Source organism: Crinia signifera, chromosome 8 (genome assembly GCF_055691185.1).
Source record: "Crinia signifera chromosome 8, ASM5569118v1, whole genome shotgun sequence".
NCBI lineage: Eukaryota > Metazoa > Chordata > Amphibia > Anura > Myobatrachidae > Crinia > Crinia signifera.
Window position 1 is genome coordinate 156362330 of NC_139224.1, and position 18010 is coordinate 156380339.

The 18010-nt window shown below is 49.6% G+C and overlaps 1 protein-coding gene across 1 annotated transcript; it reads right to left on the reverse strand.

The window, feature by feature from the left end:
• Positions 1 to 9287: 9287 nt before the first annotated feature.
• LOC146027156 (E3 ubiquitin-protein ligase TRIM39-like) lies at positions 9288 to 13153 on the reverse strand. The gene is made up of 2 exons (XM_083158116.1): positions 13082 to 13153; positions 9288 to 11312 (listed from the first exon to the last, which is right to left on the reverse strand). Exon 2 carries the CDS (start codon positions 11308 to 11310, stop codon positions 9601 to 9603), a length of 1710 nt encoding a protein of 569 aa, XP_083014242.1. The 5' UTR covers positions 11311 to 11312; positions 13082 to 13153; the 3' UTR covers positions 9288 to 9600.
• Positions 13154 to 18010: the final 4857 nt, after the last annotated feature.

The window sequence follows — 18010 nt, forward strand, 5'->3', positions numbered from 1 at the left end:
AATCCTTGACAAAATGTCTGACCTGGGGCTACGTGAACCCCTCAATATATACTATCCTGCCGCCCTGTTAGGCCCCTCCCCCTCCCCTATGTCACTACACAGTCACCCCCCTTTACAACCCCTTTATCCATGAACCCACTATGCTCCTTCCAACCCCTGTCAAGTGGGCCTCCCCCTAGGCTCTGCCCCAGTCCAGCCCAATACATGACAGGGTATTTGTCAACTCGCTGTGACCCTTATACCCCCAGACCCCCTTTCCCACAATAATAGTCCACACCTTCATATTGGATTAAATTGGCCACAGCAGCCATTTTTTATTAAAACATTAACAACATATATAAAACCAACAGTTATTCCTGATCTCCACATAACCCGCAAAGGTGATCCTCGAGGCCCAAAACCCCTAACAATCTGGCATACATCTCCGAGCACCTCTCTGACCCTTTTTACCCCCAGCCGTTGAGCAGGCTCGAGGGCACCGATCTGCATAGACCCCGTGCTCCTTGACGATGTACCCACATAGCCTCACCCTGAGGAGTCCAGCCCCCGCCATGGGGCCCTCCCCTCCACAAAAACCAAGCCTCCATGATCACCAACCTCGAGGATCCCCTCCGCCACAACGCATGGGGTTAACCCCTTTACCCCCTGCGTATCCGCCACAAAGCCACAGCTACTTCTACCCCGTCCTGTATAGCCAAAGCCCACATATCCATACCCACTGCGTTCAAGTGGACCCCGTCCTCCCTCCAAAATGCGCCCAACCCCGATTCCAGCTCAAGGTGGCGCACCATCACTCCCCCATTCATGGCCACAAATTTACTAATGGCCCTGTTGACCTTGATCCTAGCCTTGTTGATCCTTTCCACTGAACGCGCCTCCCTCCACACTTTCCTGGGCACTATCTCGGACCATACTGTAATGACCTTTGGAAATAACGCCCACAAGCGCAACAAATCAAACTTTATATCTCTAATTAGCTCCCGGAACGGCCTAACCCCCAAATCATTACCCCCCACATGTAGCACCAAGATCTCGGGGGGCCTGTCCAGCCTCACGAAACGATGGAACTCTGGTAGTACGCCACTCCACACCATGCCGCGCTTTCCCAGCCAGCGGACATCGAATTCGCGGCCATCCAAACCCAATCGTCTTCCGTTTGTTCTCATCCCGGCCCGGACCGCGCCCCAAAAGACGTAAGAGTGTCCCATGATCCATATGAGACATGGAGGTTGCCCTAAACCTAAAGAAAATAAACAAAAACAAACTTCCAATGATCCGCTCCCTGCATCTTATAGCATTCCCACCCTCACATAGGATTTGAATCGCGCCGAATCCCATCTTCCAATTTTCTTTATTAAATCTTCCCCGAGACCTAAGCGAGCTGCCTCCGTAGCTGCTCCTATCCTAAATGAGTGCCCTGCATATTCCTGCTCCCTAAGGCCTAACAACCGCAGCCCTTTCCTGAAAACCCCAATAAATTGAAAACGGGAGAGAAATGACCCGTCATCATGTAACAACAATGGATCACCCAATTGCCCCGCGGCAAACCTGCAACCCTTGAACACTCTGAAACATTGCACCGGGCACATGAACGACCCCTGTACCTCAAACAGCACCACCCGCCTGCCCCTGCCGAATTGGTCGGTTTTCGACCTTCTGATGATAAATTCCACCCTGTCTGAAAACAACGAGACCTCCTCGTCCCTGAGGCCCCCGGGTGTCCTGACGCTTGGGCTGACCAATTCCCCCAACCTGAGTGCTCCAAAAAACGCCAGTGAAAATGCCAATCTAAACAGATTGGTCTCATAAACCGAACTACAAACTGACCCCAGCTGTCTGCCCAAATCCTGCAATAGCTTAAAAGAAACCGGCCTTCTCTTATCCTGCACCGCCTGGCCCCTCCTCCAACCCTTAAGAGCACGTGTTATCAAAAACCCCTTGGTGGCGTCCTGCCTCCCGTTAGCCTTAAAACCAAATGCCAAGGCTGCCATGCACCTGCCTATCTTTGCGGTGGACCACCCCATCTCCTTGCAATGGCCTATGTACAACAACACCCTGATCTCGTCCTCTCTCTCTGGCAAGCCCACTGATTCGCACCACTCATTCCATTGCTGCCACTCCTGGCAATACGCAGACCACGTGCCAGGTGCGAGTGAATCCCTGATGAGCTGCTCCGCTATTCTTCCAGCAGCTTCCAAAGGTGCCTCGGGCAATCGACCCCGTCCCGATCCGCTCCCGGTGCCAGCTCCCTGAACCGGTCCCACTGCCAACGAGACAAGGAGTCCGCTATATCGTTAGCCACCCCCGGAACATGTCTAGCCACCACCCAAGCATTCAGGGCTAAGCACTCTAGCACCAATCGTTGTAAAACTTTAACCACTGGAGGCGATGAAGCCGACAAGCGATTGACTGCCTCCACTACACTCATGTTATCACAATGAAAGCAGACTTTCTTGTCTCTGAATAAAGGCCCCCAGATCACTACTGCCACCAGTATGGGGAAGAGTTCCAACAATGCTAGATTCCTGACCCAACCCCGAGTAATCCATGCCTCCGGCCATTTTCCTACACTCCAATGACCCTGGCAATAGGCCCCATAGCCCACGCTCCCGGCAGCGTCGGTAAACAGGTCCATATCAAATGCTACCACCGCGTCCGACATCCACATCGCTCTGCCATTGAACGACACCAAAAATTCCGCCCATACTTTCAAATCGTCGCGCAATTCCCTCCCTAACCTAATGAAATGATGAGGGGACGTAACTCCAGCCGTCGCCCCTGCTAGGCGTCGGCTAAAAATCCTGCCCATTGGAATAATGCGACATGCAAAATTTAATTTCCCCAACAACGACTGCAGCTCCCTCAACTTGATTTTCTTTATTCTCGCTGCCCTCCCAACTTCTGCTTTAAGCGACACTAGCTTGTCTGTGGGTAATCGACACTCCATCCGCACTGTGTCGATGGTAATCCCCAAAAAACTAATCTCCGACTTGGGCCCCTCAGTTTTACCAGGGGCCAATGGCACCCCGAAATCTGCTGCCACTCGTTCCACAGTGCACAGCAATAGTTCACATATCTTGCCGTCCCCTGGGCCAATGCACAAAAAGTCATCCAAATAGTGGATGATTGACCTGCACCCTGACACGTCCCTAAATACCCATTCCAGAAATGAGCTGAAGGCCTCAAAATAGGCACATGACAGGGAGCACCCCATCGGGAGACAACGATCCACAAAGTACCCTCCCTCCCAAAAACACCCTAACAACCTAACGCTTGCTGGGTGAACAGGCAACAATCGGAAGGCAGACTCTATGTCTGTCTTTGCCAACAGGGCACCCTTCCCAAAACTCTTCACCCATTTAACAGCCTCATCAAATGACGTGTAAACTACAGAACAGATCTCTGGGTCAATACCATCATTCACTGACGCCCCCTTAGGGAAAGAAAGGTGATGGATGAGGCGAAATTTATTCGGCTCTTTTTTGGGCACAACCCCCAATGGGGACACTATCAAATCTGCCATAGGCGGTGATGCAAAAGGCCCAGACATTCTCCCCAGCTGCACCTCCTTTTTCAATTTTTCCCCCACTATCTCTGGGTGCTCCCTCGCTGATTTTAAGTTACCCTTAAAAACCCCCATCCCCGCCACCTCTGAAGGGATTCGAAAACCATCCCGGAACCCCTCCTCTAACAACACCGCCGCTTGCCTGTTTGGGTATCTATGCAGATAACCCAGCATCCTTCCCAATCGTATTGGAGTCTCCCCCTTTTGAGGTAGCCTCCCTCGGTTTTCCCCTGAAACACTTAATTGCTCCATGGGCACCTCCGCATGAGGAGCACTCGTGTTTGAACTTGCACTTTGCTCCAAAACGACATGCTCCCTCATTAAATGCAAAGCATAGGCCCTTCTGCAAGGCCGTACTGGAGACCCCTTCTCTTGGGCCCCCCCTGTCCCCTCGAAAGGGCTGACCTAACCTATTTGGTGCCGTCACCTTCAACCACAACCCAATATCTTTATGATCCCACCTGATATTCGGCCGCACCGCCTTACGCTGCCTGAACTGTTCATCATATCTCAACCACGCCTGACCCCCGTACACCCTTTCTGCTTCCGCAATAGCATCCATATAACAAAACAAAGCCGAACAGTTCTCTGGCGCTTTTTCCCCTATAACACTGGCTAAAATCGCAAAAGCCTGCAGCCAATTAGAAAACGTCCGCGGTATCAACCTATACCTCCGACGTTCCTCCTCCTCCTTCTTTTCTTCCTTACGTGGCCTGTCCAAATTAAAGCGCTCCAATGGTAGCAGCGAGAATATGTCTACATACTCCCCTTTCCACACCTTATCCCTTAATTCCTGTTTCAAGTGAGCCCCCAGCGGTCCCTCAAAACAGACATAAACCTCCCCCTTAGCAGAATCACTGACTTGCACCGTTTCCACCACACTTTCCCCACTATTCTGCGTAGCCCCCGAACTGCTAACGCCCCCTGTACTGCCTGGCGTAACCCACGCGCTGGCTGGCGACTGACTTGTCCCCTGCCTCACCTTTGTAAACCATTCTGCAAACCCTGTCACCAACTCTAACATACCCGTAGTAGCCTCACTTTGCTGAGCTACACCCGCCACCCCCTGACTCCCTGCCAGGGGCCCAGAAGACAAAACAGATGACTCACCAGGCTGCCTGGGGGCTGTGAACCCAGCAGCCGCAGCTCCTGTGTCCAGACGCGCACTTCCCATTCCAGATGTTCCAGGCACCTCCTCTGGTCTACTCGGTCTTGTGGCCGGGCGCGCACCCCTCTCGGATCCTGCGGGCGCCGCACTGCGTGCAGGCTCATCATCGACGTCGAAGCCAGCCGGCTGCCGCTCGTTCCCTGGAGCTCTCACCCCGCTGGTACTGCCGCCTTCTCCCCGACCTCCCGTCTGGGCCTCCTCGTCGGCCGCGCTCGTGCCCGCTGTCATCTCCGCTGCTTCTTCTCGCACGGGAAGGCGACCCTTCCCGCGCTGTGAACCCCGCCGCCCTGTAGGATTCCTCCCAGACCGCGCCTGCCGGGAGGAAGGTGTCCGTCCCGCGGAACTGCCTGGAGGGTCCCGAATGGGGCTCCTGGATCGGCGCCGGGTTCTGGGGGTGAAAGAAGGGCTAAGGCGCTCCGGAGGCCTGGACCTCCGAGGCCGTGCGCCGGAGGGGTCAGACGTGTCAGCGTCCGTCCCCAACCCCCGTATGAGGCCCGCTACCTGCTCCTGTAGCCAGGCTGCTCCCTGCGTACCGGCCGCCTTCCTCAAGGAGGCCAGCGCAGTCTCGATATCTGTCATGCTTGGGTGACACACGATCAGTCAGCAAGTCAGCTTCTTAATCCTTGACAAAATGTCTGACCTGGGGCTACGTGAACCCCTCAATATATACTATCCTGCCGCCCTGTTAGGCCCCTCCCCCTCCCCTATGTCACTACACAGTCACCCCCCTTTACAACCCCTTTATCCATGAACCCACTATGCTCCTTCCAACCCCTGTCAAGTGGGCCTCCCCCTAGGCTCTGCCCCAGTCCAGCCCAATACATACTGGTGTAATGTCAGACTAATGGTGGAAGCAGGAATAAAGAAGCATTGGCTCATGGAGGTCAGGGAGACTGGTGCTGGCTTACAGAAATAAGTGGGGTGACTTGGGGAACAGGGGTCACATGAGAGCGGTGATTAGGGGGGAGGAGTTCCCTGTAATCTGAGGGTGCCATGTAAATAATGTGTAACAAAAGTACAGGTAGGTGTCTTTATTTATGGTCACTTGCACCAAGGGTTAAATACAATTAAGACCGGAATTATCAGCGGGGTTTCAGCATATTTTGCACCGCGGCCACCATACACGCACGTGCTGCTGACAGGTTTATTTATTTTAAACTCTGCAGCAGCCTCCTGCCTGAACAAGACACCCCCGGAACGCCAGACTCTGCTTTCTGCAGCTTGTAGTGTCCGGTCTGGCATTCTGGGGTGTTACCATCCCAGTGGGCATAGAGGGAGAATAGATTAGTGTGCTGAGCGCACTGTGCCCGAAGTATGGTGAGCACATCAGGCCATGTATCCTTATACATAGGGTGGCCAATCCCGGGATCGGCGGGATCCCGGGATTTGGCCCCCAAAACACCGGGATTTCAATCCCGGGATTGATATATCCAATCCCGGGATTTCGGGATTAGACTGTGCATGTGCAGTCTAATGCCGGGCAGGGTCTGAGCATCGCTCAGACGCTGCCCGTCTTCCCCTGTACCCAGCAGCACGGCCCTGCACAGCGTGATGAGGTCATAGGTCACGCTGCGCAGGACGCACAGACACACTAAGTGTCCTGAACGTGCACTGCTGGCTGGCTCCTGGAGACCCCGCCTACCCACCCGGCTCACGGAGAACTCTCTCCCCCACCCGGCTTTCTGCCTGCTCCTGTCTTGGACATGCTGGCTAGCTCCCGGAGACCCTGCCAAACCACCTGGCTCCCTGCTCCCGGAGACCCCTCCCTTCTCCCCGCCCACCGGCAACATCACCATGCCCAGCCACCCACGGGGCTCCATGTAAGTAAACATGCGGGGCCTTTTTTTTTTTTAGGGAAGCCAATCCCGGGATTGAGCATTTTTCATTCCCGAAAAAAAAAATGCCCCAGGATTGGCTTCCCTACTTACACATATTGATTTTCCATGTCAACATTTTACTTGTGTTGTTACTTTTGACACTGTCTAACTAATGCATGTCTTAAGGTCCCTATACATTAGTACGACTTGACCCGGCAACTCCCCCAGGAGGGGTCACACGTGATTAGACATGCAACTCCTGGGGAGCCGCAGGCGGAGGGAGCGGGGCACGGCAGTGGGCAGAGGATGTCCATGACCAGAGAGCCAGGCGGAGGGAGCAGGGGGGCTGGCGAAGGGAATCTGGGCAGGGGAAGCCGCTGCTGGGCAGCACTTGAAAAAAAAAGCCCATACAAATGAATGGGCATCCACTGCTTGGCTGAGACCTCTCTCAGCCAATCGCCCACCCTGTCGTCCCCCGCCCGGCTCCAGGCTGCACATAAGATTTAGCAAATCTTATGTGCAGCCTGTTCGACCTTCCGACTCCAATCCAATGTGCATCGGGTCGGACGGGATGTCTATATGTGCAATTTGGGCCAATTTCACGGCCTGATTCATTCAAATCAGGTGAAATCATGCCCAAATCGCATTGTGTATGGGGGCCTTATATTTTGTCACTGTCTAACTATTGCATGTCTAACTTTTGGTGTCGATATCTAGTGACTATCTGAATAGACATTGAAGTAGATGTATTAAAATAATGGGTACTTGTTTCCTAGCACGGCGCCCATCGGGTCCCATCGCATACCTTAAGTTAAGGTATGCGATGGGACCCGACCGACCCGATTTCGGGCTTTTTTGCGGCTTTCCCGACAATTGTAAAATCGGATCCATCGCATGCCATTATAATGGCATACAATGCGACCAATGCAATGGACCCGATTTTACATAGGAACCAATGTTAAATGGCCCACCATACCCGATTTTTGATTGTATACCCACCCTGATGGGTAATTTGTATGTCAAATGCCCCCCCCATTGTTAACGCCACCCCACGATGAACGCCAACCCGAAGCGTGGCGAGCGCAGCGGTACGTGTCCTACGACCTTTTCATACCCCCACTATCCACGTCGGCGTGGAGTTGACTATGTAGTGTGGCGAGCCACCGAGCCCGAAGCGTGGCGAGCCCCGCGAGGGGACGCGTAATACCTGTGAAGTAATGCGCGTCCGCTCGCCATGCTTCGGGGTCGGTGGCTCGCTGCGCTTGCCACACTATATAAAGTCAACTCCACGCCGACGTGGATAGTGGGGGCATGAAAAGGTCGCCACGCTTCGGGTTTGCGTTGATCGTGGGGTGGCATTAACAATGGAGGGGCATTTGACCCATTAGGGTGGGTATACAATGAAAATTGGGTCTCAGGGACCATTTTACATTGGTTCCAATGTAAAAATCGGGTTGGTCGCGTCGCATCGCATGCGATTTGATCGACCCGATGGCTTACAATTAAAATCGGTGGCGCCGTGCTAGGAAACAAGTACCAAATAATGACTTGTATCGTGGGAATAGGACATGCTAGCCCTGGGCCAGTGTAGAAGCCAGTCGGCTTAATGGGCAATATGTCACCTGCGCTGCTAATTACTGGAGGATTGAAGGGGACAGCCGCGCTGAGCGGTAATTGGTGGGCTGCCGCTAGCGCATATTAGGTCTGCTGGTAATTCCTTAAAAAAGAAAAAAAAAAAGTTATCCCCCTAGTTAAGTAGCAGTAAGTGCAGTATTTGCACTTAATGCTAGTTCATACATTTGCCCCATTGTCTGTGAGCTATACCACACCCCTCTATGTCAGACAGCTTGCACGTCCCCATCAGCAACGCGGTGAGGAGCAGCTTCCCTGCCCGTCTAGGGAGAGGGGCAGGGAGCTGCTACAGGCTCCCACAGAATGGGGCCAAGAGAGTCTAGTGCGCACGCGCCCCCTTCTGTCGGACAATGGCAGCTGGCGGGAGCAGTGATAGAATCGCCAGGAGCAGCCCCATCTGTAATTACATACATGATGACATAAACAACATTTGTGAGGTTTCATACAAAGCAAAAATAAAAAAAACTTGATTTAGTTAATGTTATCATACAGTATGTACCCGGAGTATTCATAAGTGGTTCAGCCACTGGCAGTGTCCCTAATGCGATTTCAACGCCGCAAGGGCTCGCTGCCCCTGATGGCAAATTATATCCCCTGCGGCGAACGCGAAAATAAATTGTAAAAAATTAATTAAATATATATTCATGTAAGATTACTTTCCAGTTCACCTTAAAAAGATGTCGAATGCAAAACGGTGCATCATGGCGAAAATCATGCTGAAAGCAGTTCTCCATCCTAGCATTGAATACACTCTCTGCAAATCCCAGTGAAAACCCCATTGAAATACACCAGCGAATTGCAGCGAACATGAAACGGAGAACTGGCCGGCATTCACTGGTCGCTTTCGGCGAACAGTGAACATTGAATAGGGTAAATCAGATTTTCAGTGAAAAAGATTCACCGCCAGGAGTGAAAACAGCCGGAAAAAAAAACGAGGAGAGTCGGGAGCATTGAATACTGCCCAAAAAATGTCAGCTCAAATGCCAAATCAGATGAAGGGACCCCCAGGAACCTGTCGGGGAAGTTAAAGGGAAATCAGGTCCGACATGCCCTTCAGACAAGTTGGACTAGTGTATGGGGGCCTTTAGACATTAAATGCAAGATATCAGAAAAGTTTTGGAACCTTTATTAACTACATTACTAACAAATAACTGAAGAATACTCATTGGGATTTACAGTTACATATAAATATTACGCTGTTTGATACACATGACTGTATGACTAATACATATTTGCCCTGTCAGGAATAGAACAACAGATAACATTGGACATGACACACAGCTGCTGGAACACTGAATACACAACTTGCAGTGCCCACACAATTATACACCAATTCCCTGCACCAGACTCACTGTCTGTATATACACATATAAACATCTGTATCCACTGCATCATTCTACGCACTAATGTCCCACCAATCAGATTCCTCTCCCTGACTGACCCAGGCTATCCACACATATCTGTACAGAACCCTCTTCCCATACACCTAATGCAGCATGAAGGGGCTCCGTGAAGGTGGCAGTGTAGGTGTGTAAGTGTCTGATCATGTCACACACAGAATAAAAGGACAGCTGTCCTGCCTCATAATCCAGATACACCCTCACTCTATCATAGGGAATACTGCCAGGTAATGGGATTGCATCACCATCATGTTTCACTGAATACTCATCATAAGTCCTATCCAAGCACCAAGACTTGTTATTACATCCAGTTTGTGCCTGATCCCCTCTCCTGTCTGCACTGGGATAACACATCCCCACAATCCAGCCTTCTGACTTATGGATATCCACATCCCAGTAATGTCGCCCTGAGGAGAATACCCTGGTGCTCAACACCTGGGGATAATCCTGGAATCTCTCTGGTGTCTCTGGCTGACTATGTTCTATTGAAGATGAGGATACAGTTTTCATGTCACCTGATACAAGTATATAATCACCCGCTGTGTTTACATCCAGTGATATGTCTGCTGGTGTCTGCACATAGAAACATACATTTATTCCTGTTATTATATCAGATAATGTTTGTAATGTCACTGATACGAGACCCACATCCAGATCTCCTACTTTATGGACATGCTCATTATTTTTCTGACTCTCCTCTCTATTATCCTTCTCAGTGATCTCCTCCCCCACCTCATTCTGCTGAGTATCCCCCTCCTTCTCCTCTTCACTATCCTGTTTTTGGTCAATAGTCATTGGATCAGTCATGGAACATGGCTCCTCTGTATCAGACAAGTCACCTGTGGCGGGTTCCTGTAAGACAGTCATTGGATCAGACATGTTACACAGCTCCTCAATCTGACACATCTTCCCGGCAATCTCATCCTTCTTCATTTCCAGCTGCTGAATCAGATCGGAGACTGTGAGTGAAACACTCTCTTCCTGCCTAGAGATCTCAGTCAGCACTCTCTTCTCTAGGTCATCCAACTGTCTCCTGAGGTCTCTAAACATGGTAACGATTGTCTCTGTTAAACCAGCTGCATTTTTCTGATCTTCACACCTGCGTTTCTGCAGACTCTGGATACTTTTATCAGTCTCGTCTCTATTTGTGGTCAGTTTCTGCAGAACATTTCTCAATTTCTCCTTCTTCTTCTCAGAGGCCTCATCCAGCATCTCCCCCATGTGCCCCCGATGCTCTCCAACCAAAAGGCAGGACACACAGATACAGACATTGTCCTCAGTGCAGAAATACTTCAAGATCTCTTTGTGGAGGGAACATGTTCTTTTCTCCAAGGAAGTGGTGGGATCAACCAAGACATGTTCTGCTGACTTGTTGTGTGTCCTCCAATGTATATCACAGAGAGAAGCTTCACACTTCAGACAGGTTTTAAGAACAGGTACTTGAGAGTGGACACAATCAGTGCAGAACATCCCAGTTCCCTCTTCTGGAATAGAGCGTACACGTTCTGCTATATTGCAGAGCTTTCTGTTTATCTCTAGTGCAGGACGATCCAGATACTCTGCTCTGCATTCTGGACAGGTAAATACTGTAGTCCCTTCCTGTGTATCCAGCACACGATCAATACAGGCCCGGCAGAAGTTGTGTCCACATCTCAGGGTGACAGGATCTGTATAAATGTTCAGGCAGATGGAACAGTCCAGCTCACGTCTCAGATCAGCAGATGCCATCGCTGGTAGCAGAAGAGAGAAATGAAAGTGAGTCTCAGACACTCCGAAATTAGAGGTCTCATAGGGGAAAGACAATTGCCATCCCATTTAGCCCTCCTGTTCACCCAAAAGTGCTCTCTACCCGATGGGGTAGTGAACACCTTTGAGCGAGATCCTGCCGCCATAAAGTGCAAGATTGAATTCTCCCAAAATTCTCAACTCAGGAAGGGAGATGTACCAAGCATTGTAGAGAGATAAAGTGTAGAAGTTTCCTAAAATAACCAATCAGCTTTAGGTATTTCATAGACTGTACTAGAATTGACAGAAGAGGATTGGTGGATTTGGACAACATTTCCACATTAGCCCTCTCCAAGGCTTGATATATCTCCACCTGGGTGTGGTAAAACTTCCATATCAGGTAATACCTACAGGCACAGCTAACCCATAAAGGGGCAACATATAGAAGAATGTACATAAAGGGGATTAGGCAAAAGCTACTTAACCAAATTACAGTAAAATCATTCTTCAATAATTATTTGTAATAATTAAAATGGTTTGGTCTATTTGCGGATTATATGGACCTATTTAGGTGTTTAAAAATATTGTGAAAATGACAGCTATCTTCACATTTTTGTATATAGTTATAAAACTGGTAGCTGGGCTCCGATTAGATCAACTGCTAACGGAATGGCTTTCCAGAATGCGCTAAATGAGTTTGAAAAGGGATCGATGTAGGATGGCTGATCGGAGGCATGTGTGTGAGATCTATTGTGGAGGTTATGAAGGTCCCTTAATCCACTGGGACTTTTGTGATTAATACGTGTAAGAGGAGCGGTCATTGCCGGAATGCACTTCGCCCTGGAAGACCTCAGCCAACCGCAACTGCAACCCATGGACCAGGGGTTACCACATGCATACAAGTTCCAAATGGCCACTAATGTGTTGGTTTCAACAAGAACACTTTGTAGGGAGGCCATGTACTTGAATATTATGGGTGAGCAGCTGCTTATAAACCTCCATTCACAAAGAAGAATGCAGATGGTGTAAAGAGCACAAACACTGGATAGTGGACCAATGGCAGCGAGTGTTATGAGTGACAAATCACTTTGCAGATCAGGAGGAGGTGTTTGATGATTGACCAGGAGAGTGTACAGTACAGCATGGAGGTGGTGGGGTTATGCTGTAGGGCAGGCCAGGCCAACCTGTGGCTCTCCAGATGTTGTGAAACTACAAATCCAAGCATGCCTTGCCACAGTTTTAACACTCCCTTATAGCAAAACTTTGGCAAGGCATGAGGTCACATTTAGTGCTATATTTGTATGAAAATAGTTTCAGGAACTGTGGGCAGAGCAGAAGTGGGCGGTGCTGTGGGTGGAGCTACCAACTGTTGCATAAAAAAAACAATTCCCGTAGCAGTGCCATATATACACAATGCCCCCAGCAGTGCCCTATATACACACATTATGCCACCAGTAATAACATATATACACATGCCACCAGCAGTGCCAGTTACACAATGCCCCCAATACCCACAGTAATGCCAGAAACACAATGCCCCCAGCAGTGCCAGATGAACAATGCCCCCCAGATCGGCGAGATCGGGCTGGATCGGGTGCCGTTGCCAACATTTACACACATGAAACCGACACCCCAATGGCACCTTGCACCCTTCAGACCTAATAGGATCGACCCGTGAGTTTGAATTAAAGCGATGGGTGCGTTCTACACTGACTCAACCTTCTTCAATGTGACAGTTAGTCGCTGTACTACAAGGCAAAATGGCAAAACCTACCACCGGCTGTTGTCCAGGAACTTGTAGGCCGTTTGCAAAGAAGGGAGTCTGCAGTGGTGGCTGCACCTGGAGGACCTGCAAAATACATTCATCTATTTACTGTCAATGTCCAATCATTTAGTCTACATAGTGGCCCTGGTGTGTTCGCACGGGGGAGCAATGTTGAGCGTCTGCGCATGTGCAGACACTTGGTGCGAGCGGGAACGGCAAACTGCTAGTTGGCTGTCCTGTTTGCACCTTTCAGTGAGGGCGGGGTTCGGCAGTGCCCATGGGAACGCCCAGCGTTTCTGACCAGGAATGTTTTGTTATTGGGAGCCAATTAGCTTCACAAGATCATTTTTGGATTGTGGGAGGAAACTCCACACAAGCACAGGGAGAATATACAAACTCCACACAGTTATTTCCATGGTGTGGAGTTTGTATACCCATGGCCTCAGTGCTGAGAGGCAGTAATGCTGTACGTGTGTATATACAGAGATACGGGGACATAAGGTGCCCACACACGGTGCTATTTTACCTTGCGATGTGGCTCCCATGTAGATCATATTGCAAGGTACAAAAAGTATGTGCAGCAGGTACTGTTATCATACCAACATGATCCAAGCCAGGAGGGACACAATGCTCCGCTCCTGGGCTTCCCTCTGAATGTTTGATTGCCATCACCTGTTTTGAACAGGTTACGCGAGTCATGCCCAAACTGCAGCCCTCCAGCTGTTGTGAAACTACACATCCCAGCATGCCTTGCCATAGTTTTAGCATTCCCTAATAGCAAAACTGTGACAAGGCATGATGGGACTTGTAGTTTCACAACAGCTGAAGGGCCATAGTTTGGACATGCCTGGGTTACGTGATAAGAAAGGTGTTTCCTGGCAAGTGATAGTAATCATACATTCAGAGGTAAGTTCAGGAGCAGAGCAATGTGGCCCTCCTGGAGAGGGTCATGTTGGGGGTATGCTTTTGAGATCTAGTCCAAAACGCACGTATGGGCAGAAATAGCACTTACAGTAGTATTAGCAGTAAGGTCATGAGTTTAATTCCTTGGCCTATCGGTGACAAGTTTGTATGTTATCCTTGTGTTTGTGCTGGTTTCCACTGCGCACTACAGTTACCTCAGGGTTGCCTACCTGACCCTCTCCATGAGGGACAAAATACTCTGTTCCTGGTCTTCCCTGGTAATGTATGATTGCCAGCACCTGTGGTGAAACACCTTTCTTATCAATGACCTAGCTCCCCACAGGTGCTGGCAATCATACATTACCAGGGAAGTCCAGGAACAGAGCATGTTCTCCCTCATGGAGAGGGTCAGGTAGGCAACCCTGAGGTAACTGTACAGCACAGCAGCAGTGTGGAGGCTCCCACATTGCAGCGTACACACCAAACCCACCCCCAGATTACACCTGTCCCTGTTTTCTTTAACCTTTGGTGCAAGTGACCTCCATAAATAAAGACACCAATCTGTACTTATATTATGTTACATATTATATGGCACCCTCATATTGCGGGGAACCCCTCCTCCCAAACCTACGCTCTCAGGTGACACATGTTCCCCAAGTCACCCCACTTCTGTAAGCCCGCACCAGTCTCCCTGCCCTCCATGAGCCAATTCTCCCACCTGCTTCTTTATTCCTGCTTCCACCATAAAGCCGTGTACACACGGGGGGAGATATATTGCTGAGTGTCTTCTTTTCATCAACGACCAGAGATGGTCGCTGATGAGAAGGAACCTCTGCCGGGGGAGCCGCAGAGGTAATCAACTGGTCGCAGGAGCAAGCTCCTGCGACCAGCGATTAGAATGGGTCTGAAAACGATTTATCGCCGGGGCACACTCCCATCACTGGCAAAATGGTCGTCAATGACCATATTCCCAGCGATATCAGCCCCTATCGCCCCCGTGTGTACACGGCTATAGTCTGACATTACACCAGTATGCTCTTACCTGGACAGCTGCTCAGTACTCTGCAGTGCTCTATCTGGCAGCACCAGTCAGTGTGCAGTGGTTGTATCTGATTTATCCAATCATATCATGTGTTCCTGATCACTGGGAAGAGCTGACTATCCCTGGGTCCTAGCTCCCGCTTTGTTCAGCCCTGACAGTGAATGCAGTTACAGCAGTTTCCTAAACTGTTTTACAGTCCAGGTTTTAAGGATATCCATGCATGTGTCCAGATGAAATAAAACAGGCTGATGCACTAATTATGTCACCTGTGCTCAAGCATGGATATCCTTAAAACCTGAACAATGGGCCTGATTCAGAGCAGGTAGCCGCTGCTCTGCCAAACACACATCCACTGCACTTCCCCACCACTGTGCACGGGTGCAAACGTGTAGGTAGATGTGCACACAGGGGGTACATCATTCACCATTGAATAATTTCCCCTACTTGTAAGCACTGAGTAAACACTGCGAAGGCTGCTGATTAAATCAGCGGACCACCTCCTGACAGCCGGGGAACACCGGCATTTTCTGGGCATTCCAAACGCCCGTGTACTTGTCCAAAACCCAGCAGGGTGTCAGTCACCCTGCGAATAGCTGTCACAGATCTGCTTAGTCAAGCTTACCTGAATGGTGATTCTGCTCTGTGTCTCAGTCTGACTCAGTTCTGTCTCCATTCATGCTGCCAGACAGTCTGTGCATTGCTGGTTCATTGATTGGTGCACCTGATGGAAATCCAGACAGAAGCTGGAATCACCTGTAACCCTTTGCTCTCCTGTTCCATGTGGCTCACCTGTTTAGTTCAGACTGAAGTATTCTGGATTCCTGCCTCAGATTGCAGATTGCCCTCTGTCATTTCCTCCAATCAATACAAGGCAGGGGGGATAAATATCTTGCGCACAGAGGCAGAACTGACTTCAGCAACTTGTCTTCCTGCTGCATGTGCTGGATGTTCTGTGCAGTTCAAGCCTGCTTCCTGGAATCCCTGCGTGAGTCTTCAGTGTTCAGCTCCCAGAGGCTCTGCTTGTCCGGCTGGTCCAGCGCTCCCGGTCTGGTACACAAATTGTCCAGTTCCTGCTCATCTAGTTCCTGTGTTTATACTCGGTTTTCTTCAGTTATTTGTTATATGCCAAGTCAGCCATTTCAGTTCTGTTATCTCAGTCACCTGTTCCTGTGTCAACGCCAAGTCGCTACCCTGTCCTGATACCAGTTTCCTGACCTGCCTGCTACAAGCTGCATCCAGCTATTGTGTGCTACGTCTCTGCTGTAAGCTTCCAGTAATCCTGTCATTCAGCTGTATCCTGATCCCAGCCATCCAATCTTCAATCATTCAACCATCCAATCTTCAGTCATCCAGCCGTCCAATCTTCAGTCATCCAGCCGTCCAATCTTCAGTCATCCAGCCGTCCAATCTTCAGTCATCCAGCCGTCCAATCTTCAGTCATCCAATTGTCCAATCTTCAGTCAGCCAATTGTCCAATCTTCAGTCAGCCAATTGTCCAATCTTCAGTCAGCCAATTGTCCAATCTTCAGTCAGCCAATTGTCCAATCTTCAGTCAGCCAACTGTCCAATCTTCAGTCAGCCAACTGTCCAATCTTCAGTCAGCCAACTGTCCAATCTTCAGTCAGCCAACTGTCCAATCTTCAGTCAGCCAATTGTCCAATCTTCAGTCAGCCAATTGTCCAATCTTCAGTCAGCCAATTGTCCAATCTTCAGTCAGCCAATTGTCCAATCTTCAGTCAGCCAATTGTCCAATCTTCAGTCAGCCAATTGTCCAATCTTCAGTCAGCCAATTGTCCAATCTTCAGTCAGCCAATTGTCCAATCTTCAGTCAGCCAATTGTCCAATCTTCAGTCAGCCAATTGTCCAATCTTCAGTCAGCCAATTGTCCAATCTTCAGTCAGCCAATTGTCCAATCTTCAGTCAGCCAATTGTCCAATCTTCAGGTATCCTTTTCTCTAAACTCAAATCCTGAACATTGCCTTATTCTCCCAGAACTACCGGCACATATCTTGTTTATTTTGAACGGACTGCCATCTTGTTTATTTTTGCAAAGGACTGCTATCTTTTGTTACTTGTTATTTATCAGAGACTTGCATCTAGTTATTATTTGTCCAATCAAGAATTATTGATCCTGGTTACATTATCTGTTATATGAGTTCCTTCAATAAACCTGTTTGTGTTAACCCATCTCCAGCTGGTCACGCCTCTCTTCCTGAGATCCGCACCACTCCATCAATCCACCATCTGACCACTCCAGTCACGACTGATTCCACACACCCATTTCGTGACAATAGCGAGGGAAGGCTAGCCTCTAATTACTGCCTTTGGGCAGATGACTCGCGCATGCACAGAGCGTACAGTGCGAATTCGCGGCCGTTCGATTGTCAGACAGGCTGCAAATTGACAGCCCCTCTGAATTGGGCCCAATGTGTAGCCGGCCAATCCAACAGTGCACTGAAGCTGCATTGTGTCTGGAGTACACACTTGCATGATACAGGGGACAATGGTGTAGTCGGCAACATGGTATTGTACATAATATCTTCTGGATGACCCTGCAGCATGGCCAAGCAGAAAATGGCGTCTGCGACAGATAATAACAGTACCAGTCCCGTGACACTTATTTTGCCTCTACCATCCCCATGACATCACTACTTTTACATGTATTATCCTGAGGAAATCACTACTGTTCCCTGAAACATCCCGGTGACATCATTAATATTACCTGTACCTTCCCTGTGACATCACTCATGTTACCAGTACAATCCCTGTGACATAAACTAACATTACCAGTATCATCCCCAGTGACATCCCTAATGCTAACAGTATCATCCCAGTGACATCACTAATATTACCTGTACCTTCCTTGTGACATCACTAATGTTCCCTGTAGCATCACTGTGACATTACTAACGTTACATGTATCATCCACAGTGACATCACTAACGCTAACAGTACCATCCCTGTTACATCACTAATATTACCTGTACCTTCCC

Coding starts and splice junctions, on each gene's coding strand:
- LOC146027156 (XM_083158116.1), bottom strand. CDS start 11,310: ATGGCATCTGCTGATCTGAGACGTGAGCTGGACTGTTCCATCTGCCTG.